Source organism: Trachurus trachurus, assembly GCF_905171665.1.
Source record: "Trachurus trachurus genome assembly, chromosome: 17".
NCBI classification, from domain to species: domain Eukaryota; kingdom Metazoa; phylum Chordata; class Actinopteri; order Carangiformes; family Carangidae; genus Trachurus; species Trachurus trachurus.
In genome coordinates, this window is record NC_139900.1 from 32,359,162 (window position 1) to 32,385,082 (window position 25,921).

At 42.4% G+C, this 25,921-nt stretch overlaps 1 protein-coding gene across 1 annotated transcript in view; it reads left to right on the forward strand.

Annotated features, from left to right (window-relative positions):
• The first annotated feature begins 1,193 nt into the window (after positions 1-1,193).
• Positions 1,194-25,921, forward strand: part of kcnab1b (potassium voltage-gated channel subfamily A regulatory beta subunit 1b) — a 42,859-nt gene continuing 18,131 nt past the window's right edge. The window contains exons 1-7 of the mRNA XM_083991669.1: positions 1,194-1,579; positions 18,124-18,167; positions 20,907-20,944; positions 21,714-21,793; positions 22,280-22,324; positions 23,858-23,902; positions 25,686-25,729. Coding sequence (XP_083847795.1) covers positions 1,326-1,579; positions 18,124-18,167; positions 20,907-20,944; positions 21,714-21,793; positions 22,280-22,324; positions 23,858-23,902; positions 25,686-25,729 — 550 coding nt within the window. The 5' untranslated portion in view covers positions 1,194-1,325. The remainder of the gene's footprint in view (positions 1,580-18,123; positions 18,168-20,906; positions 20,945-21,713; positions 21,794-22,279; positions 22,325-23,857; positions 23,903-25,685; positions 25,730-25,921) is intronic.

A 25,921-nucleotide genomic window follows, 5' to 3' on the forward strand; every position in this document is an offset into this window, starting at 1 on the left:
TTGTCTCAAGAAAAGCGTGAAAGCGTGTTCCTGCATGTTATAATATACTAAGTGTAACTTTGTACTCACTGTTATATCAATTCTGTCCACAAGATGGCAGCCAGGTACAATGAACCAAGAAGGAGGCAGCATGTTACTACACTTACAATATCCTAAATAGTCCATGTGTGTGCTTTTTATGCTAATATGTTTATGTTTATGTTAATATTAATAACAAGTAAAAAAATAAATAAAAAAAACTTAGTTTTACAGTGTTAATAACCTTTTTCAATCCCCCTTTCTTACATAATGCAGACAACTGTAAACCTTGTCAAGAATCCATGATACAGACGTACTGTACTAAATGTACTAAAGGTAGGAGTATTTTTGATGCTCAAAAACTAGTTATTAGAAACCTACTTATAAATTCTATTTCATTCATAAGAGGAAGTTGTACTATTTCTTTATTCACAAGAGACACAGTCTCATGCACACAGTAAAGGCCAGGCAGTATTAACAACAGCTTCAAATCCCAACAAGGTAGACAAACTGTTGGCAAGTTGTTTAACATCCACTTCACTGCTTCATTGTCACATTAATAGCAATGGTCTTTCCTTGATGGCATTGCGTATTAAAATCCTTCTTTATATGTGCACTGATATATAAACGCCTTGTTTACATAACTTGTTGTCAACATTTAATCACTTGCCTAAGGGAAGAGTTGGTAGACTAGATGGCTCACATTTATTTCTCCCTGCTGGATTGGCTGTAGCTACATGCAACAGATGCATCAAGATGATATTTCTGACAAGTATAGACAGAAATATCCCCCTGGCTTTGTTCAGCTTGCTTCAGTAGCAGACAAGCAGGCTTGTCTCGCTCTAACCACTAGGAGCTCAAACAAAAGCTGCCTTTTGTTTTTTAATTTGTCAATCATCTAAAAATATAGTTGACATCACAGGTATGGCACTCAGTGATGTTCCTGGCTGCCAATTTGTTATCTCCTTTGCTACGGTTAGTGTGTTCATTTTATTTTTATGTGTGTGAGTGTGTGTGTCCATTTGTCCAGTTGGCCTGGCTGTGTCCAAGCACATGCACTTTGTTTGATATATCTATGGAAATAGTGTCATTACTCTGAATCACTGTGCTGGCCCTGGGCATGGCAAAATCTCTACAGCAAACAAACTCGGATATCCTCTGGTCCCGCGTGACCTGCATTGCATTGCACTTACATGGAGATGTTTTTAGGCCAGATTCTCTCCACAGCATGACTAAATATATTGAAAGAGATTTGCTAACAAAAGAAAGTGTCCGGTCAGCCTGCGGGAGACGAGGTTGATCCAGACATGTATCTCAAGGCAGCCTGCAGCGAGATCCCTGTGTCCAGGCAGAGAGGGGGGCCAAGGCTGGATCGCTGCCCCAGTATCCAGCAAAGGCAGGGGGCAGCAACCAGGGTGTTACCCCCAAGCCCCACCAGTTTACTCCCAGGAAGCTTTGAAGCCTGCAAGCCTCGAGAGCCGCAGAGTTTAGATGAGCTTTTTCAAGTACGCAGCCCCTTTTTTCAGGCGTCAGCCCAGCCGAGCGCCAACATGGTCTACAGGTAGGATGTTGTGTGTCTGAGGAAGTAAGCATATATTTAAAAATCCAGGTTTCTCACAGTTCGATGAATGCTGAACATTTAGGCCATACTGCAATATATCACAGTGTTAGAGAGCTTGTATAACAACATGCACATATTTTAAAGCATGCACATTTTGCATCATTTTTGTTGACTCTGGTTAATAAGCGGCAACTTTTATGATATCTCCTATTAATGTGAATTTATTCAAAGGCCAGACAGGGTAAACAGCAGCCTGTTTGTCAGTTTGCTTCAATTTGTATCATTTATAAACCACTGGAAGTAAGGATTAAAGTTTAACTTGCTCAGCAGGGTCCCTGGTCCTGTTAAATACCTAATGCTTTCATCATCTCCTGATAAGACAGTGTGTGTGTGTTAGCACAGCAAGACCCAGCTCTAATTCCCCTCTGTAATTAGACTTGACGTTTAAGGCACATGAGGCCACCATCAGACAAACTGCAATGTCTTCTGTGGCTTTGGCAGGTTTCAGTACTGGGGGAAGACTTGAGGACTGAAGTTAGTAATGAGGCCTCGTGATTGAGTCCTATTGGGTTTGTCACTTTCTGGGCTCACAGTATCTTATAACTGACACCAAATTCACGTTTTATCTCTTATGATTGATTGTGTATGTTTGTGTGTGGGAATCAGAACCAAGTGTATACTCAATATCAAGCAATTAGCAAGAGGACTTCATTTTGCATAACAACTAGAAACGGGGGAGTTTCATGTGGCTGAGAGAAATCTGCCTCCACCAAACTGCGCCCTGAACAAAGTGTAAAACTCACAAGTTGTTGTTTTCACTGGGGTCAATTACTTACTGAACTGCGCTGTTGGCTGGGTACTGCGACTCCTGCTCTTTTTTTATTTTTGTTTGTGTACAGAATATGAAACAAATGAGATATAATGTGTTAATTAGTGACAGAGCCAGACTATCTGTTTCCCTCTTTTCCTGGTCTTATGAGCCGGCTGCTGGTTTCACATTTAGCATCATTTTTATCACCTCACTCTGGGAAAGAAAGCAAATAAGAGTATAAACCAAAACGTCAAACCTTTCTTTACCGTACTCTGTGACTTGGACTATTTTTCTATGTGTTTCAACCAGATACATGGTGTAAATTGTTGTGCTATAGAGATGCTGATAGATGGATTAAGTTACGTTGAACTAAGACAAGCTAAGATAAATTGTAATAACCTAAAATAAGATAAACTAAGTAGGCTATTAGGTTAATCTAAGATAAGATAAGCTGAGATGCTTAGCTAGCTTCAGATGTAGTGTACCTACTTTAACAGCAACCCTGTCCCAAACTGAAGCAGATCAACTAATGATGACAAATACAGTTCACAGGTGGCAAAGTTAACTGTATTAAGGGTGTTTTATTTAGAACAAGTAAACACCAGTTAACAGTCATTCAACCCACATTGTTCGGGATAGACACATTTTGTTTTGGTAAAACTCCAAGGTGAGCTTGTGAACCATTTATCCTGACATAAAGATTCTGCGATTGCACAGCCATTTAGTCAATACTGAATCTATGAACCACTGAGTGCTTCCCCGTTGGAAATAAATGGTTCTGCATCCACTTTAGTTTCCCTGCCATAAGGCCAAATGCCTGCTGGGCAAATGCATAGGTCACTAGGCATCTGAAGGGACTGTCACAATAAAGATGTCAGCATCCATCAGTGTCACCGATATGTGTTGCATTCAAACTGAGATGCTGTTATGGCGGAAGCTGGCCTGATAGTGTTGCTGATGGTGGGGATGATAATGAGAATAATAGTTATGGGACAATGGCGATGCTGATGATGATTATGATGATGGCGATGATGATGATGATGTGAAGAGATGACAAAATTGGTGGTTTTGGTGCTGACGCTTATAATGATCATGACAGTTGTGCATTTTCATTCAAAAGCCCATATTGTCAGATTCAGACTCGAGCCTCATCATCAGTATTTCATGCATGTTTGCTGGCCCCGAGAGAAATTTGTAGCGCTTAATAACTGTGACCACCATGTCTACACAGAGTCAGAACCACCCTATTAGGGCAGATTAGACAACCAATTCTTCCTCTATGGTGTTGTACGTGCAGTGCATCACAATGACTTGCACTCCCGGTCTAATCTGCAGCATAGGGGAAACACTACGGACTTGGAGTGAGACAGAGCCCTGTGTTAAATGGTGATTTAGAGTGAGAGCGAGGAGATAACAGACTGACAGTGGATGTGAGGAAAAAGAAGACTGTAGGGGCAATCACACTGAGAGAGAGGATGATCGAGCCGGCAGAGAATGGGACTGCTGCAGCAGTGACGTCACAGTCAGCCTGGAAAGGTTTCCCCCTCTCATTATCTCTCATTTTCTCTACAGAAGGTTAGTGCTGATAAGGAAAACTATCTATTAGATGTCGAATAGCCTTTTGAGCACAACAGTAAAATGTGAAACACAAAAATCTTTTAGTCAAGCAGCAGACTGTGTACATGGCTGTAATTATCCTACATGGAATCTGACGTTCCTGAGGGCTTTATTTAGATAGCAGGGTCTATTATGAGAAAATTGATATTCTACATATAAATAGATTCAGTACTTTGGTGACATACAGGCAATGCTACAAAGCTATGTTGTTGCAAACTGGGGGAAATCCATGTGTTAGTCTCCTCATTGCAGCGTCATTGTTGCTCCTCTGTTTCAGCAAACTCAGCGTGTGGAGGTTTGTGTCTTAGCAACAACGTTTCAGAACTCTATTATAGGTTCCTGCTGGAGCAATTAAAGGCAGAGTGCTTTGCCTCAGGGTAACGGCGATACCGCCTGTTGGGGATTCCAGCCCACATCGTAACAGTTCTAGTTGACACTTTTGACTGACACACTTTTAAATGGGATCGACAGGAAAGTATTGTATCCTTGCAGGTGCTCGAGATATCAGAGGGATGTTTGAGACTATGGCATGACATTGCAGTTACCTCCCCACAGTGCCGCAGGACAACACAGTCAGGCCAAAAACACAGTTTTGCTGGCAGGCAAAGAGGCACCTGATTTTACACATTAAGATCAAAGTGTTCTCTATAGTGAGTTTTACAACAACAACAACAACAAAAAATGCTAAAATGACCTGGATGTCATCATGGTAATTTCTGATTTGTCTCTTGAAAACCACAAAACAAACAAAAATAAACAGAAATTACATTGAATGAAATTGAAATTGACAAACAGTTTATAGATCATGGCTACTGCATGATCCCACATATTTTGGATCTTGACCCAAAGTGCAGATAAAAGGCCAGGCCTATGCTGCTTTCATTTTGGCTATTTGTAACACAACTCTGGTCGGTCCTGCAATTTCCTTTTTATGACAGTGCAAAAATGAAAATAAAAATTGGCTGCCAAGCTACTTCTCATAATAGTAATAGCTTCAAAAGACAAAATAAAAATCATGACTCGTCAGATTTCACAAGTCTTACGGCAAAAAATCTGCATCTCTATTCTCTAGTATTTCTGTTAATTACTGTACATGCAGTTACATGGTAAGGTAAAAATGGTGTAAGCTCACATCAGCTCACAACAAATGCTTTTACGTGGAATCTTTTTTTTTTTTGGACTTGCATTTAATCTCACCTCCTGTCCTCACCAACTCTGCCACTCCAAATGCTTCTGTTGCCCCAGAGGCCAGTGTCGGCATCAAAAAAAGACGGGGCTTTGCCCAACTAACTTCACCAGTGTCTTCTGTTATCAACTGCAATCACAAGGATATAAATAAAACTGTGTTGGCCTCCAGGCCTGGTGATGTTCAATGAACCATGAAATCCTGCATTGTCACATTGCTGCTCAGTGGGGGAGGAAAGTAAGATGCTGCACTGCCTGTATGCTGGTTACTGCTTTATTTCAGCATGCCACTTCAACTGATCTGTTACTTAACATCTGTTCTAAGATGTCAGAGTCGGAGTAGGTCTCTCTGGGTCCTTTTCTAAGCCTGAAACAAACTATATAGCCCGTACAATTTTGCAGGACTTAATACAAAGTGCTTTGAACTGATGTTACGGGTCATAGGTTGGAGGTGGGCGCTTATTGGGTGAGCACAAAGGTTACAGCAGTTTGAAAAGGGCAAGCACCGTAACGGTAGACAACAGAAAGAGGGCGTAGCAACTAAAATGCCTCATAAGTCATCCACGGTGAAGTGAAGCGTGCCTGTAACGTTCACATTTAGGTTATAACAATCATCCACAATATGTCGCCTTTACATCCCGCCTGAGGCGGATTTCTTTAAGTAAATGAACACAAACACACACACACATCATCTCACATCAACTCAGCTGCCTTGATTTTCATTCACAATACACCTCTCTCTCTCTCTCTCTCTCTCTCTCTCTCTCTCTCTCTCTCTCTCTCTCTCTCTCTCTCTCTCTCTCTCCCTCTGAGTGTGTGGCGCCATAGTGAAAAACACTGCAGTTCTTTCAGCCAGTCAGTAAGAGCCAGTAGCTTATACAAACAGTCTCTCTCCCCTCATTCAGCGTCTGGCTCACTCTCTCTACGCTCCACACGCGCTGCTCATCGCCTCCTCACTGCATCTGTCCTCTTCTCTCTGAAATGAGGTACCATGCATCCTCCTCTCTCCTCCTCCTCCTCCTCCTCCACCTCTCCGCCTGTCCATTACCATTCCAGGGTCCCTTTATCAAACAGAGCATTCCTGTTGCAGAGCTGGGAACCGTAAGAGCTGTGTTACTTCCTTGAGGACTTTGGAGACGGGACAAGGCTGTTTGCCGGGTCTTTGGACAGTGACTGAGAACACTGCTGCTGCTGCTGCTGCTGCTGCTGTTGCTGCCACTGCTTCTTCTTCTTTTGGGATGCGGATCTTTGCGGGACCTCTGTCTGCTGTGTGAAACCGCTTGATTCCTCTAAAAGTTGTAGGAAGACACACATCAATCAAGAATCTCGTCCTGCTTCATCCTTGTTTCTCAAAGAGCGCTGACATCCCACTGTGTGTAAGAACACCTGTATCCATAGAAATATGGCTTGTCTGTGTTGCATGTGGATGCAAATGCAGCTTTTTTAAAGAGATTTTGAGCAGTACACATTTGCATGCCTTGGCTTTACTGTGAAAGCATGACCTTATTTTAAAGATGTGTGACAGGAGTGATAGGGTGTCCGTGTGTGTGTGTGTGTGTGTGTGTGTGTGTGTGTGTGTGTGTGTGTGTGTGTGTGTGTGTGTGTGTGTGTCTGAGTCTGAGTGAGTGGCACAGTGTGAGAGCACAGTGTGATGGTGCAGTGTTACTCTCCTCACTCCAGGTGTTGGACTAAAGGGCTTAGCTGTGGTTTAAGGGCAAGAATGACTCCCCAGACACACAACTCTTGGCAGACTGACAAATCCTAATCTACAGAGAAACACATGAAAAGAGGCATTAGAGGTACACTCTGTAAACAGAATTAGACTCGTCACAAATGAGCAAAAAAGAGAGAGATGGAATTAGAGTTGAAAAAAAGTGAAAAAATAAATATACAGGATAAAGAATGGGAGATAGGACAGGACAGAAAGGGAAAAATTAGATAGAAGAAGAACTAGGGCAGAATTGCTCTTGTTCTTCATGTTGTCACGTTGAAGCAGCTTAGAGTTGTGAGCAAAAGGCATTAAACTGGAGAAAACAGCCCATAAAAATAAAACACAAAGAGGTTTTACAGGTTTTTTTTCCCTTAAAGCAGATATCAGTGGAATGTTTTTGTTAATATAAGTCCTAAATAGTCCTATTTTCCGTCAGCAATCACTTACATGAAGTATTTCAGCCTAAACACGAGTCTCTCCGTCACTCTGCTCTGCTGTAACCCGAGGAGAAAATTTTCCTTGTGGGATACAAGTGTTATCCAATGAGGAGAGAGAACGGCATGAAGGGCTGTGTGTGCAGCCAAGGGATGCGCGTGAATGTGGTGACGTAGCACGAGGACCAATTGATGCCTGACAAGGGCGGGGGCTGCTAACTCATGGTGCGTTCAAAGAAACTCGTACTTTGTGTTTTTCCTTCCTGTGAAGTCATACCAGTTCGATCTGGTACGAGTTCACGGGTCGGAAGTTACGAGTGGCCGTTATAGGGAACTTTCACAGACAACAGGATGGTAAAAACACGAGCTACGGGTTACCTGGAACGCTACCAAGTCGTAGTTGTGACTTGAAGCTGTAACTTACGGTTTCAAAAGCCTGCCTTGAACGCAGCATTAGCCGAAACGGCCGTGAAGCTGATATCTGCTTTAAGTTAGTCTTTGGTTTAGCAGAACATCTCTCCTCACACTTTTAAAGCTCCCCCCTCTAACCCTCTGCGACACACAACTGCATTCCCCTCTTCTCTTCTCACTGGGCGACTCTTCAAGCGACTCATTCAGTTCCTGTTCTCCTCCATCCTTCTCCCTCCATCTCCATCCTCTCTCATGTTTTCAGGTGGTGTCAGAGCAGCTCAGGATCCTCATCTCAACTCTTCACACACTGACCGGGACTGCACCACCGCTGCTATGTCCAATCTTGACGTAACCTCAGCTTGAGAGTCTCCTTCCTAGAGAAACTGAACAATCTCACGCTTGCATCACTGCTGCCCGTGATTTCCGTATGAGATTCGGCAGCACCAGTCAGAGCTGGCCTGGACGACTGACTTTCAATTTCACATAGAAACAAACAAACAGAGTGCAAAATAAAACAACTTGCAGAGACAGAAAAAAGACTGTTAAGTACATTAAGGACACAAACAAACATTTGTTTGTCTTGGAGCAGCTCTAGTGGCCTTTGCCAACAGCCATGCAGGTGTCCTTTGCATGTACGGACCACGGGCTGAAGGCCCCGCGTAATGGCGAGCACAGCAAGCAGAACGCCACCAGCCCCAACACAGCCAGCCAGGCCCGCGCCCGCTTCCGCACAGTGGCTCTTATCGCCCGCAGCCTGGGCTCCTTCACCCACCGCTACCACCACAACCTGAAGGAGTCCACCGCCAAGCTCACGGGCATGAAGTACCGGTATGTAGACCAACGTGATGGTGGAGACTGTGTGAGAGAGCAGAGTGAGGAGGTGTGTTGAGTTTAGATCCCCCCTCTTGTGCCAAATCTGTGCTGTGAAACCTGCCACAGAAACTTAATGAATGAATGTGAATGGCAGCCAAGTAAATTAGAAAAGAGCCCTGATGGAGACAATGAAGATACAGAGCCAGTGACAAGTGATGAGTGGGATGTTGTGTGAGCGTTCTCTTGTGTATGTGCTAAAAGAAACAGACAATTTTCTCCAAGATACAATTTAATGTATGTGAATGTGAATTTACTCACTCTAAAGTGCAATTTGAAGAAAGATATTATTGAGTGGAAAAAGCAAAGGACCATTCTCTTTAAGCACAAAGACAAGCGCTATTGAAAGATTTGTCTGGAGGAAAATATTGGTTAAAAATAATAGGCTATTAACTTCACTGAGTCTTCCTCAATGACTGATTACACCTTAGTCACTCTAGACAATTACTCAAATTCAATCACAATGAAATGGCCAACAAATACACAAAAAGCACCAGTCGCAAAGGTGTTTTTGTACTAAATTCCTTAAAATAAGTTTATAAAATATGCAAACAAATCACACAATTTGATTAATTAATGTACAAATTAAAGAAATACTGACAACTAAGATGACACATCACTCTATAAATAACTATAATAATATAAATGTCAATTTATATTAAACATATATTAAACTCGATCAACCAACAGTTTATTTGTATAACTATTTTCTTATGGGTCACTGTAATAACTTTGAACAAATGACTGACAAGTTGACAGTGGGGAAATAGATAACACATACACACATGAAATATGAATATTACCAATAAAAAACAAATATAACATTATGGTAAAGACATTTTTGTTGCACTAACACAAGACCTGCACGTATGTATCAGTACTGCGATTTCATCTTTAAGGTCTCACAAGCTTATTCAATTACACTAGCATCAGTTTAAGGCTGCAGCCGCTCCGCATGCCGCTCTCAGTAACTGGCTGTGACCATACATTACATTGCGGAGAGTGTGACAGTAGAGCCGAGCGTTGCCGTGCGGCAGATCTCTCCATGTGTGCCTGTGTGGGAGTTGTAACTAGGCTGGGCCAAGTAAACAATGCTCTCTTATCTCAGTGAGTGGGCTCTTAACCCAGACCGCAGGAGCAAAATAGTAGCTTTCACCTCACACTGTTAACTCGCTGGAGAGGGTGACATCACCACTTACAGTGTTAGGATCAAGAGAGACAGAGAAAGAGAGACAGAGAGAGAGAGGGGTTAGGAGAAAGAGAGGATGATGGGAATGGATGGAGTTGGATGGAGGACATACATTGGGAAAAAAGAAGGGAAAAAGCTCAGAGATTTGAATGAAAGAGAAAACTGGGGCACTCAGGTCAGTTCACAGAAAAGAGGTAATTAGCAGAATCTGGGCAGATTGGATGCGGAGCAGCTAAATGTGATAAGTGTCTTCTTGTCACACAATCTCATCTCGTTTCCATAACAACATTGAAATGGCCAACTTTCATCTGTTCCCAGCGCCCAACAAGCGTGATGACTCCATTGTGCAAACTGGTTCATCTTATAGATTATATTTCCCAGTTAGGGAGAATATTGATTTTGAAATTCTGTGTTTTTTTTGTTTTTTTTTTCAACTCTTATGTCAGTTCAAAAAAATTCTGCTGTGCTAAGGCCAAGTGTGCAGCTTCTGAAATGTGTGAGTGTGTGTGCTGTTTATTTTGGTTTGCAACATGAGGATTTGCTCATTCTTGTCACTCCCTCTAAAAACAGGTTGAGAATGTTTGCAGCAAAGCCGTCAGCAAATCCCCCATTCTCGCTACGGAGACGCAAATATTGGAAATCTCGTCTGTCACATCCCCTCTCTGTTTGTCTGACACACTCTGTTTCCTTTTTCTCCCACTGTATCTCTCTCTCTCTTTCTCCAAACCCCTGACTTTAAGCCGTTGCGTTAAAGTGGCTGTGTGCTTTTTTTCCTCTGAGTGCCGTCTGGCAGGGAACCTCTTTCCCTTGAACACCACAAGTAAATCTGCGTTTTCTGTGTGTGATAAGAAATGTTTTTTTTTTCTTTTTCTTTTTCTTTTTTTCCCTTAAAGACCAGAATATGTGTAGCATTGTGGTGGAAATGCACTGGCACATTGCATTACATACATGAGTGCATGTGTGTTGCTCTTAGTGTGTGAGGCTCCACGCAGGGAACATCAGAAGGCGTAAGCAAGTTGAAGCAGAAGATTGTAGTGTGCAGTGCGAGCGAGTATAAACTAATAATATCACCATACACAGCGTTTTGGTTGTCGTGGCGACACAAATACAGAGTATTTTTAATTTTAGTGCCCCCCTAGTTGCAACCTTCCACGAGCCGTATGACCTCTGCTTGATCTTAAAATAATGTACAAGCCCACAAACAGCATGCACGCACACACATGTGGGCACACACACACACACACACACACACACACACACACACACACACACACCAAAATATTTGATGCAACTAACCACGCTGTTGTTGCTGGCTTCACAAGTTGTGCAGATTATTTCTGGATCCTGGACTGAACCTCATAACGGTCATTAGGCAGCAGAAGGCCGTTTGACAGTCCAGGAGGTCCAAGGAAGATTCCGCCTGGTTGGTTCGGTGCTGCGTTGCAGATGGGCATGCAAAAATCCCTTCTGTTGGTTCCTGTGGATGCAGCCTTATCAGCGGCCTGCAGAGAAAGCGCAGCCTCTGCTGTGTATACATCTGTGTCGACAGGGTGATTAATATAAAAAAAGCAAGAATAGAATGTGATATTTCTGGTTCGTTTAAGTCATTTTAAGTTGCTCCAACCTTTGTTTTGTTGCGCAGTCGCACAACATTTGAGCTGACTCAAAGTTTTGGAAGAAACTGTAAGTCTCTGTTTCTGTTCCGTGTGAATCAGCCCCAGAGCCGATGGTATCCATGCATTCATGGATGACTCTGCTGTGCCTCTAGCTTGATCCTTCTAATTAAAAACCTTTTCCCTCTTTTGAGTCCTTCAATTAACTAAACCAGTGGGCTATCAGACCTTAAAGCAGAAAATACTGGTGTAAGTCAGTTTTGCAAAACGCTATCATTTCTCCTGAGTCTCATAAATCATTATTGGCAAACAATGGACTTTTTCTACACAGATCTGCTCAGATGAGTTTAAAATTACTGATCGCATCGTGTAGCTCAGTGGGTTGAGCCCCAGTTCGATTCCACCGGGTGGCCCTTTGCTGTATGTCCTTCCCCCTCTCTCTGTCTCCCCTTATGTTGTCTCTCTCCAACTGTCCTGTCCAGGCATAACAGCCAAAAAATATACTTTAAAATTACTGATGACTTACATACATTCCATAACTGTCACAAAATGGAAAAGTAGTTTCTTGCTACTGCATGGGCGGATTAGACGAGGTGTATGGATGCTTGTGATTGAGGATTAGGCAGAAACCTGCAGCTATAGTGAGAACTGATGCAACCTTTTCCTCTGCCTGTTTACGCACAAAAAGAGAACAGATGTTGTGCTGCTGCAGCGCCCGTCAGGATGGATGGGGTCTGTGTTTGTATTTGTATTCGTGCTCTGCAGAGAGCCATGTGTGTATGTGAGTATGTGTGTACATGTGTATGTGGTGTGTTTGCAGGACTTTGTGCAAATGTGTCCATCACCCAGCATTGGAATTGTTGTTTCCCCCCAGTTTTTCATCATGCCTCAAAAGTCTTCATCACTCTTTGGTAAAAAAAATTGTGTGTATGTATGTGTGTTTTATGTTCCCACATCATTTAGTCCAGTCCTCATCTCAGGGTTTCTGCTGTGATGTGTAGGTCTAATAATAAGTGCCAGGGTGTTACACACAGCAGGAGCACTGTAGCATGGAGCTCCACTCTGCCTGAAGACTAAACAAGCCCCCAAGGATATAGAAGTGGCCAGTCACTCAGTTTAACAGCCAGCAGGTTTGCATTACCTTTGCATTCTAATTAAGGACCACAACTAAAATGGTTGTGTCTAAGTATAATGACTTTATAATAGTGTTAATTAGCTTTTTTCTTGGAAGTGATGAAATGTGCTTGTTGTTCTTGCCGAGAAAGGTAAACCATCATAATCAGATACATCTTACTCAAGACCTCTAATTGTGCCACCGTTATCTTCCTTTAATCTCAATGTGAGTTTTTTACTGAGGAAGTGTGTTTGGTTCTGCTTTGTAAAATTTGTGTGATATTTATGTCAGTTATTGTAATTGCACCACTGGATCTTATTCGATAATGCGTTTGGCATACTATTTTATTTGTTTACATAAATACAAGCAAGCAATTATGTAGTTGGAGTTCCTCCAGACTGATTTCTGAAATACTTGAAAATGTTGATAAAAAATCACCTTGACTTCTTTATCTTCTTCCATTGGACTGGAAAAAGAGCTACTGTGACATACTTTCACTCCGTACCACAGGTTTTCTAGTTACCATGACATGATTTTTTTTTCGCACATTGCCGAGCTCTCCACAACATATGAGAATCAACCACTTCAGATCTGCCCACATGTTTTTCAATACAGGATCAACCCACAGGCCACTAGCTTCAATCCCAGTCTCTCCGCCTAAAATACAGGTATTCTGCGTGAGATTCTCTACCCATCAGTCACTTGGCTTTTCTCATAAGATGTCTATATTTCCAATTGGGAAAAAAGGAAAAAGAGACATTCAATAGCCTACCAGAGAACAGATAAATAACAGTGTGTCCATGCAAAAGAGTGTTGTGTTTGAGGGTCTGCGTTGCATGAAAATGAAAATAAGTTGTCTACTTCAGACCGTGGAAAAACAAAAGTCCAAACTCTGGCTCATTATTGCACACACACAAACACTTTTTTTTTTATTTTTTATCTCTCTCTCTGTCTCTCTCTCTCTCACACACAAACCATACAAACATGCACACTGTGCAAGCCCCTGTAGGGAGCTGGCTGTCATTTCCTATTTCCCATTCTGTGTCATATAGAATGCTTTATCTGTAGAGGGCGTTTGATCTGCTTAGACTTGGGGCTTGGACTTGCAACTCTGCCAGCCTCACTCTGTCGCTGGCCTCTCTTGGCTTCTGTCTCTCCTCCTCTGCTCATAGCCCTCCATCCCTGTTCTCCTCTCCATCCACGAGGCCTATAGGCGTCTTCAGTGATCTTTTTGTTTCACGGCAACTCAGCCGCAGCTCTTATTTTTTATTTAATCTATTCATCTTCCCCTCAAAGTGCTTGATTCCGCTTCCCTACTTTCCTTCCACCCACACAGGCCCTGTCTTTGATATATTTAGAATATGACCTGCCTTTCTCCCCTGCGCCGAATTATTTTGATAACAAGATTATGGTCGCCATCAGGCAAGCGGTGGAAACCAAGGAGGTGGGTGTTGTCTAATCCCTACGCCCATCAAGGTTGCTGTGTGTGGGTTTGCTTAGTCTACGTTAATCCCCAGCGAGTAAGAAGTTTCATCTGTTTATCACAACCTTGACAAAAGTGTTAGCTGACAAATATTGATTTAAACCATCCAACATCAGGAAATAAACCATAAGAAGTGCCCAGAGAAATTGCAATGCGGGGAAAAGAAGAAAAACAAAAGACAACATCCTATCACAATCAGTCCCAATGAGAGGTCGTTCCTCCTAAGATTTAAAGACAATAAATCAGCCAGATGTTCATTTGGTATTTGTTTTTCGCCTGGTTGATCCACTAAGAATAGACACATACATAGCTACAGTAGCAGCTCGCAGGATGTTCATAAGTGGTGACAGGTTTGTGTGGGGGCGTCTTCAAATGACTCATTTGTCATTTTACTTCAAGGCTTCTTTTGGGCACCATCCAAGCATGAGGGACGCAACCACACTCACTGGTTCGCAAAGTTGTTTATGTGCAAGTTTGTATAGACAAGTTGTCCTTTCCTTAGAATTGTTATTTTACCACTTTTGGAGTATAACATAAAAGTACATGCACCTTGTATCCAGGAAGCGCTGTTTTGTTTTGTTTTTCTCTCTTTGTGTCTCCCACTTATCTACACACATGTCATCCCATATTCTCTTAAACACAAAGTTGTTGCAAATTAGAAGCTGTAATCCCCTTGAATCATTAGCTGCTTCAGCAACGTGCCTCCGCTGGCACCCGCATCCGAGGCCTGGACAGATCTATTAATGCAGCATTGTAGGCTGTGTGTGGTTAATAATCAGGTATATGGCTGCTGCTGCTGCTGCTGCTTCCTGTCTCCCCAGAAAACACAGGGGGGCGTGGGGGGTGGAGGGGAGGACACAGAAGCGAGGCGGCTTATCTGGCTCCTGAACGTCAGCTTTGTTTATGCCCTATTATTAAGATGGCACACAAACACTTATGTATCTTATGGAGGATCTCCAAAAACAAAGTTTGCTTCTTTTTTTTTTTTCACTGGAAAAGGGAGCGAGCCTGCAAACTTGTTTATTGTGGAGAGAGTGAGCATGAATGAACAACTGCAAACGCGGAAAAACAGAATCCATAGACCCGAGGCAACTGTATGTACAACTTACAAGTCTTTCTGACGTTATGCAGATGCTTCATTCAGAGTAAACGCAGTGGTTGAACATTCCTCAGCATCAATGCGGTTTTGTCTTCACCCCCTCTCCTCTGTCTGAGCACACACACAAATTCAGTCAGTATAACACTTCTAACCTACAGCACAGCCCTTCCCCCAACACTTTCATGGATCAGAGCTCCCACTCTATAATACATCAGAGAGACGGAGGATACAATATCCAAACTCCTCCACCATATCAGAAACAAGAACGCATCCCACGATTTGTAACTGCAGTGAGATCTGTCTCCTGGTTTTCTCCTGTCATGTTCTCATCAGTGCCTTGATTACGCAATACACCAAAGAATCTGTAATTTTATCAAACCCTTCAAAGTGTTTATATGTAAACACTTTGATTGTATTATATCTTTTCTGTCTTTATCTTCTATCTTGGCAGCTCGGTTGAACCACTGAGTGACTGATGCTGATCCATGTTGGGCTCTTAATTGAATTGGCTGAAGGCACGGTCGGACGGCGCAGGCTCGGATTAGTCTGCCTTCATCTCAATGGGCACAAACCATTAGTTGTCACGAGAACACAACTGCTGGCATTTTTTATGTCCTCATTTGTTGTAATGAGTAAATGCCTGCAAAACTGAGCAGGGAGCACAATCCTCAGACCATAATTGGAGGTGGCTCCTCTGTCGATGAACAAGTATTTGGACATATTCTCCACTTATAATGTAAAAGTGTGCCGCTTGTGACAGAGGCTATGGAGTGTGTGAGTTCGGCCTTGATGGCTTCATTGAACAAATACGTTTCAGTTTCACAGTGTTTGCCTCAGATAATTTCCTCTGTCAGATGACTGAAGCTGTCCTTGCAGAGCTCTTGATCCACTTGTCGCCCACTTTTCTTTCAGCTACGTTCCACAGACAGGTGTTGAGCCACTACAAGCCACTAAAACAGCTTCAATGCTCCTCTCTAACCCTAACTTAAAGGTATTTCCTTAATTTGTTTTTGGTGGCGGAGAGCTCTCTCTAACTTGTTGGTCCAAAATCACCCAGTGCTCAGTTTGGGTGTGATCTGGTGACTAATGTGACCCCCTCCCCTGAGGGGACAAGTGAGTCCACACTGTGCCAGGAAAATGTCCCCTACAACATAACAGAGTCACCGGATCCCTTCACTATAGGGGTCAGGCATTCAGACCTGTACCACTCTCTTGGTGTCATCATTATGCACTTGCCCACATGTGGATGCTGAATGATGATTAATCTGACTTACTTTTTAACATGTCTTTCAAACTTTCAAACTTTAATGAGGGATTTAGAGAGTTTGACCCAGCTATAATATCCCATATGTGACTGTCCACAAACAGGGCCGTTGCTAGGAATTCTCTGCCCCCTTAAAGAATACTAAAGTGGGCCCCTACCCCCTAACTTTTCCGTTTTTTTTTATTTAGCCTACTTTGTTTTGATGCTAATGCAGCATTACTATGAGTATTAGTCAAGGTCTTATGCAGAATAAAGCAGTCATACAAAGATTCGACTACTGGGGATTTTTGTGGGCCCCACTGGGCGCTGGGCCCCTAGAATTATATCATCACATTTCTCCCCTATACAACGGCCCTGTCCACAAACTGATCATGCTCTTTTAGGAAGAGTTATCCTGTTTTTCCTTAAATGTCGCACTAATGCATCAAAGGCATATGTGCTGCCCACCAGTTCCCAGCCCCATTTACTGATGGCTTCTCTTATTATCTAAATGCACATGTCACTTTGGTTACCGTTCCTTTTGAAACAGCCTTTGTGACTGAAGCTCCTCCCATCAGTGCTCCAACAATACCTACTTTCTAAATCACATCTTGATACAAAAGCAGCATCAACTGGGCCTGCTCAGTATTTTTGTACATGTTACAGAGCGTTGTATCTTGTACCAGCTGTACCATGCCGTGCACCTGTGTGGAAGCATCTGCCTTTGCTTAGTGTCTTCGCTCATTTATGCGAGTTTTTCTTTTAATTTGTGATCCATCTGTGTGTCAGACTGAAGGGAAGACACCTGTGGCGCCTGGAACGTCAGAACAATCTGTTCTTGTTCTTGCTGTCACTGTTAAGTCATTAAATGTTTGTACCACATGAGTTCCTCTCCCAGTTGGACTTGATGTGGTGAAGATTGTTAAAGGAGACGTGAAGCTGAGTCGGGGGTGGTATGAACTGTATTGTCTTAGCTTATTTTCCACTGTGTTAATGGGAGTCAGCAGCACATCAGCTGGATGCAAATTGACTTTCATCGAGGAGCCATGTGTCAGGAGGTGTATCACTGCACCGTTAATAGTTAGAGGGATACATTAAGAAAGGAGAGAAAGCCATATGCACAAGGAGCCATCTTGAGAGATGCTGCTATGATACAACCCCAGGGCTTGAGAGCAAGCATGGCTGTCTGCATTTTGTGGGGAAGACAATAACAGTAAAAAGCCTGAGGAGTGAAGTGCTCCCTGCTGCAAGAGCATGTTGAAGGCGCGTGTATGAGAAATGGCAAAAAAGAGCAACACTTGTCAAAAAAAAAGTAGGCCTACCATATGTCCCACCACTGCTGTGCTACAAACAGTAATTACATTATTTCAGTTATAGTATAGTAGAGTATTTTTCACAATATTTTGAGAGCCTCTTGTTTAATCCAGAAAAGGTGGGGTTCATATTGATGGAATAAATCAACTGTCCTCCCCCTGTGTAGTCCCTGAATTGTGATTCATGACTACAGGTGCGGTAGAGGTGACCCACACTTGCAGCCGTTCTCTTCCCGATCAAACATGGGGGACTGCCATTGTCATTATCAAACAATGCGCATTACAATTACAACTGACATTTACCTACTTATCAAGCTCAGTAGCAAAAACTGATTGTCTTTGGACAGGATATCTCACAGGAGCACAGTGGTTGCAATCACATTTGACTCATGACATCTTGATCCTAAACAACACTGTTTTTTTGTTAATCATACTCTGTTTTTCTTCACAGGAACCTGGGGAAATCTGGTCTGCGCGTCTCCTGTCTGGGGCTCGGTTAGTGCATTTAATTAGCTTTAGAGGCAAATGTCTAATGATTTCATAAGAGTCCAAGAGCAAACTCTGCCCGTCTGTGTGTCTGCATGTGCGCAGAGAGAAGGTAGAGCCAGCAAAAGAGCCGAGCAGAAGGGGATATGGTCTTAAATTTCGTCATATCATTTCACCCTATTCTCAACCTCATGCATCTTTCATACATATGGGAAGTCAAGAGAGACGACACAAAGCTGTTTGCACTGTTAATATTTTCCACGTTAATATTTAATCAGTAGCATGGGTTCAGCAAACAAGTTGCTCAATTATCACACATATCCAATGCTCACCAGAGTGTAAACACTCTCGTTCATTTTGATAGGTCTGAGTCATTTAATGAATCTCCGGTGTGTGTACTGGGCCATATCTTTACATGCAGATGTGTGTTGTGGCATGCGTGTGCCAAGTGGAGTGGAGGGGGATAGTGTATCTGTGTGGGCGAAATAAGTTGACAAAGCAGAAGAGCTGTGCAGTGCTGCCGAGGCTCAGAGCAGACTCTGAAGCACGTCTAATGACAGAAAATCTGTGAATGAGCTAGTTAATCATCTCTGTAGTGATTTTTTAAAACAATTTAGCCACAGCACAGCGAGCAGCGGGGAGGAATAGTAAACAGGGAGACCATTCTTCAACTTAAATGAATTTGTCTCAATCCTCGCTATTGGCAAGCCTCAGCTGTGCAGTAGTGCCCTTGAGCAAAAAATTGATTCCTTTGTGGACCAGTTTTTCTGCAGAGGGGAGCAAGGAAGAAGATTGTTTCAGTGTGAGGATCAAAGGTCACTTGAGCCTTTGATTCCTTGTGGGTTTGTGTGTTCTAATGTCTGAGCTGCACGGTCATAGCTTTAAAGGAATAGTTTGACATTTTTAGGAAAAGCTTATTTTAGCAAAAGCGAGTAAAAAGATTGGGAAAGGGGGAAAAACAACTAGCTTAACTCTGTCCATAATCCTGTGAAACTGTCGCTCCAATGTGTGTTATATTTCAGCTTACAACTGTCTGACACAGTGTCTCATAGAGTCTGTGCTGAGCTATAGGTTAACCAACTGCTGTCAGTGGTATTGATTTCCTCCTTTAACTATAAGTTACAAAGTGAGTGTTTTAAAAAAAATCCTTTAGATGTGTGTATTTAAAAGAAATTCCCATAGTTCAAAGTAAAATAATTATTTACTTGACCTCTGTCGGCTTAGAGAACTGGAGCTGAGCCTTCACCAGTCTGCTGCCACTTCTGGTGCAACTGACTGTGGATTTAACACCAGCCTCTGTAATTATTTCTTATTAGTGGGAGATGACAAGAAGCAGCATGTGACAGGATCAGGCGACAGAGGACTGGGAGGCGAATATCTGAATTCTCCCAAAAAACTGTGCTCAGCCTGTGCTGTGCTTATTTCTATGTACAGTAAATCATTTCAGTCTGAGTGCATTCACTTGTGTCCAAATATAGAAGGAAGTCCCCACATGACCCAAGACTAAATCTGACCCTTGATAGTACAAGAGGGTTTATTGATAGCCTCAATATTGCCACTTACCAAACCTCTTTTGGGCTGATGACAGGTGGGATCCGTCAGTCTGTAACAAACTGTTTAGGGCTACATCTAATTATTTACAGGAGGTTTTAATTATATTTGACCACAGAGTAAAAAATCCACACTATGCCTATACCGACCTGTAGCTGGTGCAGTTGGCTACAGATTCAGCTTCAGAACAGAACCACTTCTGCATTATTTCTTATTAGTGGGACATGACAAATAGCATGTGGCAGGATGAGGCAACAGAGGACCGGGAGGAGAATATAACATTTCTAACAAAAAAAACCGATGTTCAGCTTATGCAGTTTGAAAGCTGAAACTCCCTCTGTCTAATGCAAGAATACTGTCTAGGCATTGTCATTTATTCTGTTGAGACAATGCTCTTAAATCAGCAGAATTATAACTTGAAAGCATTAGGCTAAAAGGCTAATTTGTATCTGATGAATATATTTTTAAAATGCAACAGAGTAAGGATAATATGATCTATCCAAGTTTCATCCTAATGCAACACTCTCAGTATTAGGTTGTATGAGGACCACTTGTTTTTGTGCTGACTGACAGGTGCTTCTTCAAATAGTAATGATGCAGTCTCTAGTTTATATTTATTTGAACTTTACAACTCTCTGAAATCGGTTTGGCTTTTAGTCTGGAACATACATAAAAAGTGAATGTTGATTTATTAGGTTGCAGCTCAAAGGACAATATAATGATAATGATTATAACCCATATGGCATATACTGTATGGCTGCTTCTGTGGTCATTTAGTTGATGCCCAATTTAAAAAATCAATCAAATTGAACCATATTTTTTCATGTGAACTAAAGGGCAGATTATGACTCAGTGCAAATACCCAGACACATGAAATCAGACACTTGTAGCTTTGGGCTTGTCGTCGTTACATGTAGTCGAGGGCATGATGAATAAACAGCCTAAATAAAAGTGGTCTGAGTATAGCTCTGTGTGGGACACATGAACCTGATATTGCAGGGAGCATTTTCTCTCACTCAACCCTGACATTTGGCTGTGAACGGGCGTGTTTTGTCAGGTGTCCATGCCAAAATGTCAAAGTAATAATGAATGCACGACTAAAATGGCTCCAGAGTGTGGTTCTGCATGCAAAAGGTCTTGTGTGTTGTTTTTTTTGTTTGTTTCAAAACTCTCTGACTTTGACGTTTCCTTCAACAGGCACATGGGTAACATTTGGAGGTCAGATCTCTGATGAGGTAAGACATCATGTCAAGTCCATCAGTCAGCTCAGGAGCATATGTTAGCTTTCATTATTTTAGACCTTGCAAATACGACTAGTGAGCAGTTGTGACAGTGAAGTCCCCAAGTCGTTGACCACGTGGGAGCAATTTAATGTAACTGGATGTAAAATGGTTTGAGTGTGAGGAGGCGATAGAAATCATTCTGGTAGTATCAGTTTCCCAATCTCACAGCAGGCTGTTAAGTCCCTGTTGGCTTTTCTAAGACTAAGTGATCAGGTCTTATTTCTTCCTGTCACAAGTTATTAAGTGGGAGCCCTCCTCCAGTGGCTTGACTCAGCCTTGAAGAGGGGGGAAAACACTGAAATGTGGACAGCTCATCACAGCCTGATGACCACTGGGACTAAGTGACACACACAGACACAAATAAAATCACCAAAACAAAACAGAGAGCCAAGTAAAGGAAGAGAAAGTCGTTCTGACAGAATTGGCCCCCCAATGAACGGCTACAGAAGAACTGCAGGCACAAGAACTAGGTCAAAACAGTCAGGGAAGTATATTGAGCAGTAAACAACTTTAATCAACACAGCTGCCTGTACAGATTCCTGGTGATGCGTATCTCAGCTGCAAAAAGATTTACTCCCCTTGAACTTCTTCAGGGAATTTCCCAGCTCATTCTGTTTTTTTGAAATGTAATTTGTCAGATTATTTATAGTTGTGTAAAAACAAAACAAAAAAAACACTCACTCTGGAGCTGAAAAGGGGAAACTCTTCTTGTCCTTGTCAGGTGGCAGAGCAGCTGATGACTATCGCCTATGAGAGCGGGGTCAACCTGTTCGACACGGCTGAGGTCTACTCCGGGGGGAAGTGAGTGATATCTCTCTGATTTGTAATCCACGGAAGCGCGTTTCTTTCCTTGTCAGCTCTTTTCCCCCCAAAGGACACAAAATGTTAACAAGATCTAGCCCCAGAGCAGGAATTATTCACCTGAGGAGGCCAAAAATGAAAGGTAGCCGTGACTCTGAAGTGATTTACATAATCTTATTCATCACTAGAGGCTCCCCATTATGTTCACAGCTCAATCTACCTTTATAGGCCTGGACATTGTGGCACTGAATAATGCGGGACATGGTGTAGCTGTATGGGGATGAATATGAATTTCAAGGTTGCAGGTGAATATCGGGTGTACAATACATGAGGTGTATAGCCTTTATCTTGAGCACCTTCTGATTTTTAATCAGGCATTCATGCTGTAGATGTGTGTCAGATAACCGTAGATGCTCTTAGAGAGAGAGAAGAGGTTGAGATATAATCTCATCATCTCCTTGTGTGTGTGTGTTTTTCCCCTCACAGAGCAGAGATAATCCTGGGAAACATCATCAAGAAAAAATGCTGGAGGTAAAGTACAGTCTCCTAACAAAGCGGAAGATTTTAAATGTGCTCCAAGAATAGGTTTTACGCGTGTGCGTGTGTGTGTGTGTGCACGCATATACACAACAAAATACACAAGCATTACACTTGTGTCATTGTAGAAGATCTGATTCCAAAACCCACGGATTTTAGGAAGATGCTGTGCGGCGTTTACACTTCTGGGAAGGTTTTCCTTGAGATTTGAGAGACTGGTTGAAAGGATTTGATGCTGTTCAGCTAAAAAAGTACGGATGTTGAGCTGCAAAGCCTGGTTCACAGACGCTGTACCAGTTCATCCCTAATGTCAGGGCTCTGTGCAAGGCGCTCAAGTCCTTCCATCCATAAAACCATATTTCTGTGGACCGTGCTTTGTGCATAGGGCCACTGACATTTTGGAACAGGAGAGAGTTGCCAGGAAACTGTTGCAACAAAGGTGGAAGTGCAACACTGTCTAAGTTTTTCCTCTTGCTTTTTTGCTTGAGTCATAAAATAAAGTAATAGATCAATGAGTCTTCATCACAGGCTCTAAAGTCAGTCTGGACAAGAGTTATGGAGGTTAGGTTTTGTTCCATTTGAAGGATTTTTACAGCCTGAGAATATAAAAGTATCCCATATTTCAAAGGAAACAAGATTTTGAAATACAAAAATGTCAACCTGCTGGGAGCTGCCAGGATCACAGAGGTAATGAAGATTCATCCTCCAGGGATCAATGAACGTCCAAACAAATTTCTGTGTCAGTCCCTCCAGTAGCTGTTGAGATATTTCAGTCTGGACTGACAGACCCACATCACTGTCTATAGAGGCATGTCACTTTGTCTAATGTAACAGAAATGTGTATTCCCTCTTATTCCACCAATTATCCTGTGATCCCTTCAGATTTATGTTAGCACTCGCTGCTGGTGCAACAGTTTTGGCCATCAGGCGTATGTCTGCAAAATGTCACTTCGTGTACCTCCAGTTGCTGAAGGTTTGTCACCCCACCTCATGTCTATGTCTCACAGTGGAAATGTCAGGCAGGTGTTGGTGAGTGTGAGCTAAACAGAAAATATCAGTTTTATCCACCAATGCTGCAATTATTCCCTGCAGAATTAGGGCTCAGTTATGTGAATTGCCCTTCCTGATGCTAGCTCTCTCTTTTCATGCTTTCACCTTAACTCTGGGTCCTTTTTAAATTATTGATTATTCAAGTATGGAGAATTTTCTACTAAGGGAGCTGCCTTGTTAGAGTTCAGAGAAAAGCATCCCTCTGCGTTTCTTCATACTAGATAAATTACATGTTTGAAAAGGGTGCACAGCCCATCTGCCACTTCACACTGCTCAGGAGAAGGTCACTGGAGGACGTATCTATCATTATAAATACAAGTAAATATGATATATACACTTCTGTGTGTACACACACATGGTGTCATGCACACATCCGAGCGTGAGCACAAATACACACACACACACACACATCTTTCTGAGAACAACTTTAAAGTCCTTTTCTTTAGCCGTTTGATGTGTCTTTCTGTCTTCCCTCAGGAGATCCAGCCTGGTGATCACCACAAAGCTGTACTGGGGAGGAAAGTAAGTGTGTGTATGTGTGTTCAGTGTGTATGTGTGTTTTCCCTCTCATATATAGTCTGTATAGTCTGTTGTTGCTCTCCAATAACAGAGCATTGAAGTACTCACCTCCGGAAACAGTGCACGACACAGGATTGAACGTTTTAGAGAACCCAGAGGCAGACAGACATGGAGACAGACACACACAGAATCTGAGTGACATTCAACACAATGTGACCATATTCTCACCCCATCTTCCTTCCCTTCTTAGCCTTCTTCAGTCTTCTTCTTGTCATATCTGTTTTACTGTCAAGATGAAGTATTTTGTTCTCAGTTTGCATCAGTTAGATTTAAGTTTTCAGGCTTATAGAGGAAAATAGCAGCTCCATCTACATACTTCTTCTGGTTCTTTTTACGTTTCTGATTTAGATCAGTAGAGTAGGGCCCGAGTGTAATTGTGTAAATTTAATTTAAGCTCATCCTCTCAGACTATCGTCAAGGTACCAAATCAGTCTCTATACACCGGATGGATTTAGAGAACAACTACTTAACCCCCAACTGAGTGAGCTGTGAGAGCCTGAGAGCGCTGTCAAGCAGCTCAGCACCCAAACACAGACATTAGGCTTACACTCTGTTGCACTTTTTTTTAATTTTTTTTATTTTTTTACTTTTTTGCACAAAAGGCAGGGAGACATGAAAATACAGAGGAGCAACAACAGGTTTTTGTGTTTGTAATACATCATTACTATTAACCCCAGCAGGCTGGTACTCCACAGGAAGGAGAGGGGTGGAAAGAGTCAGTGTGAAATGAAGTAAGTAGAAGACAGAGCCACTGAGCAAGCAGAAATACACTAGAGCAGAGAGAAAAGAGGGGAATGAAGTGGAAATGGAAAATGCAGGGACAGGGAAAATCTGAAAGTGACTGAGTAAACACAGGTTGGATTATTGATTAATCACCAGAGTTACCACAGTAAGCACAGTTTTGGAGATTTGCATGTGTTTTGGTTGACCGGCCCATAACTTCAATCTTTTCTCTGATAAACCCACTACACATCAGACAACAGATGTGACTACAGTAGCTAGCAAACATTGTGGAGCCTTTAGTTGCTAAGGAGCCACATATTTTCCTCAGGATGTGGTGGAGACCAGAACAAAGCTAAAACAATGGGGAATATTGCACTTATTACTACTCAAGATGAATGCTAATGGTCTTGTTGTAGATGTCTTGGATTTGGTACATGAAAGAATACAATGGAGATCCACTACACTAGAACTAATGCATGTTTTAAATAGGGAAGATATTTAGCAATGCATTAAGTTGAGCCTAGCCTGTAAAATAAAGCTACAGATGGAAATGGAATTAATCAAGTAGCCTAAAAGTATGCGTACACTGTGTTTTGACTGGGTAACTTATGGTTGAAGTACATCTTTATGTACCCCTATGATCATTTTAAAGCCATTGTAACTACTACAGTATATTGTCTTTGAATCATACAGTGGCTCCAGTTGGTGCCAATGTATTTCCACCTGCAAAATTCATTGAAAATGTGCTAACTGCGAGCCCACAGGCACAACATTAGTAATCAGTGTAAGTGTTTGGCCATTGCACAGACTCACTGCACACTTTATTCTATAGGAACGGGCACACTGCAGAGTGTTGAGTGGGTGTTATTCTCTTCAGCATTGTTGAGTATGCTGTGCAGGCTCTTGTTTGGCAGCTCTAATGATGTGCTTCCAATCATAGAGTCATATGCGAAGGAACGTGTCTTGACACCTGTTACATGCACTTTTCTCCCTCCTGTTGCAGAGCAGAGACAGAGAGAGGCCTCAACCGAAAACACATCATTGAAGGTAACAAGTCGATTCGCTCTCCTCCGCTTTGTCCTTCATATCACCCCATCACTTGGAGCCCTACTGCTCCCCTCTAATCTCCCTCTTTTATCTCTTTTCCTCTGCCCTCTCTCCTCCTGTCTGCGTCTCCGCTCTCCTCTTTGATTTTGCTCAGCTCGTGCAAGCTGAATTTGAAAGCTGCATTTGCCAGTG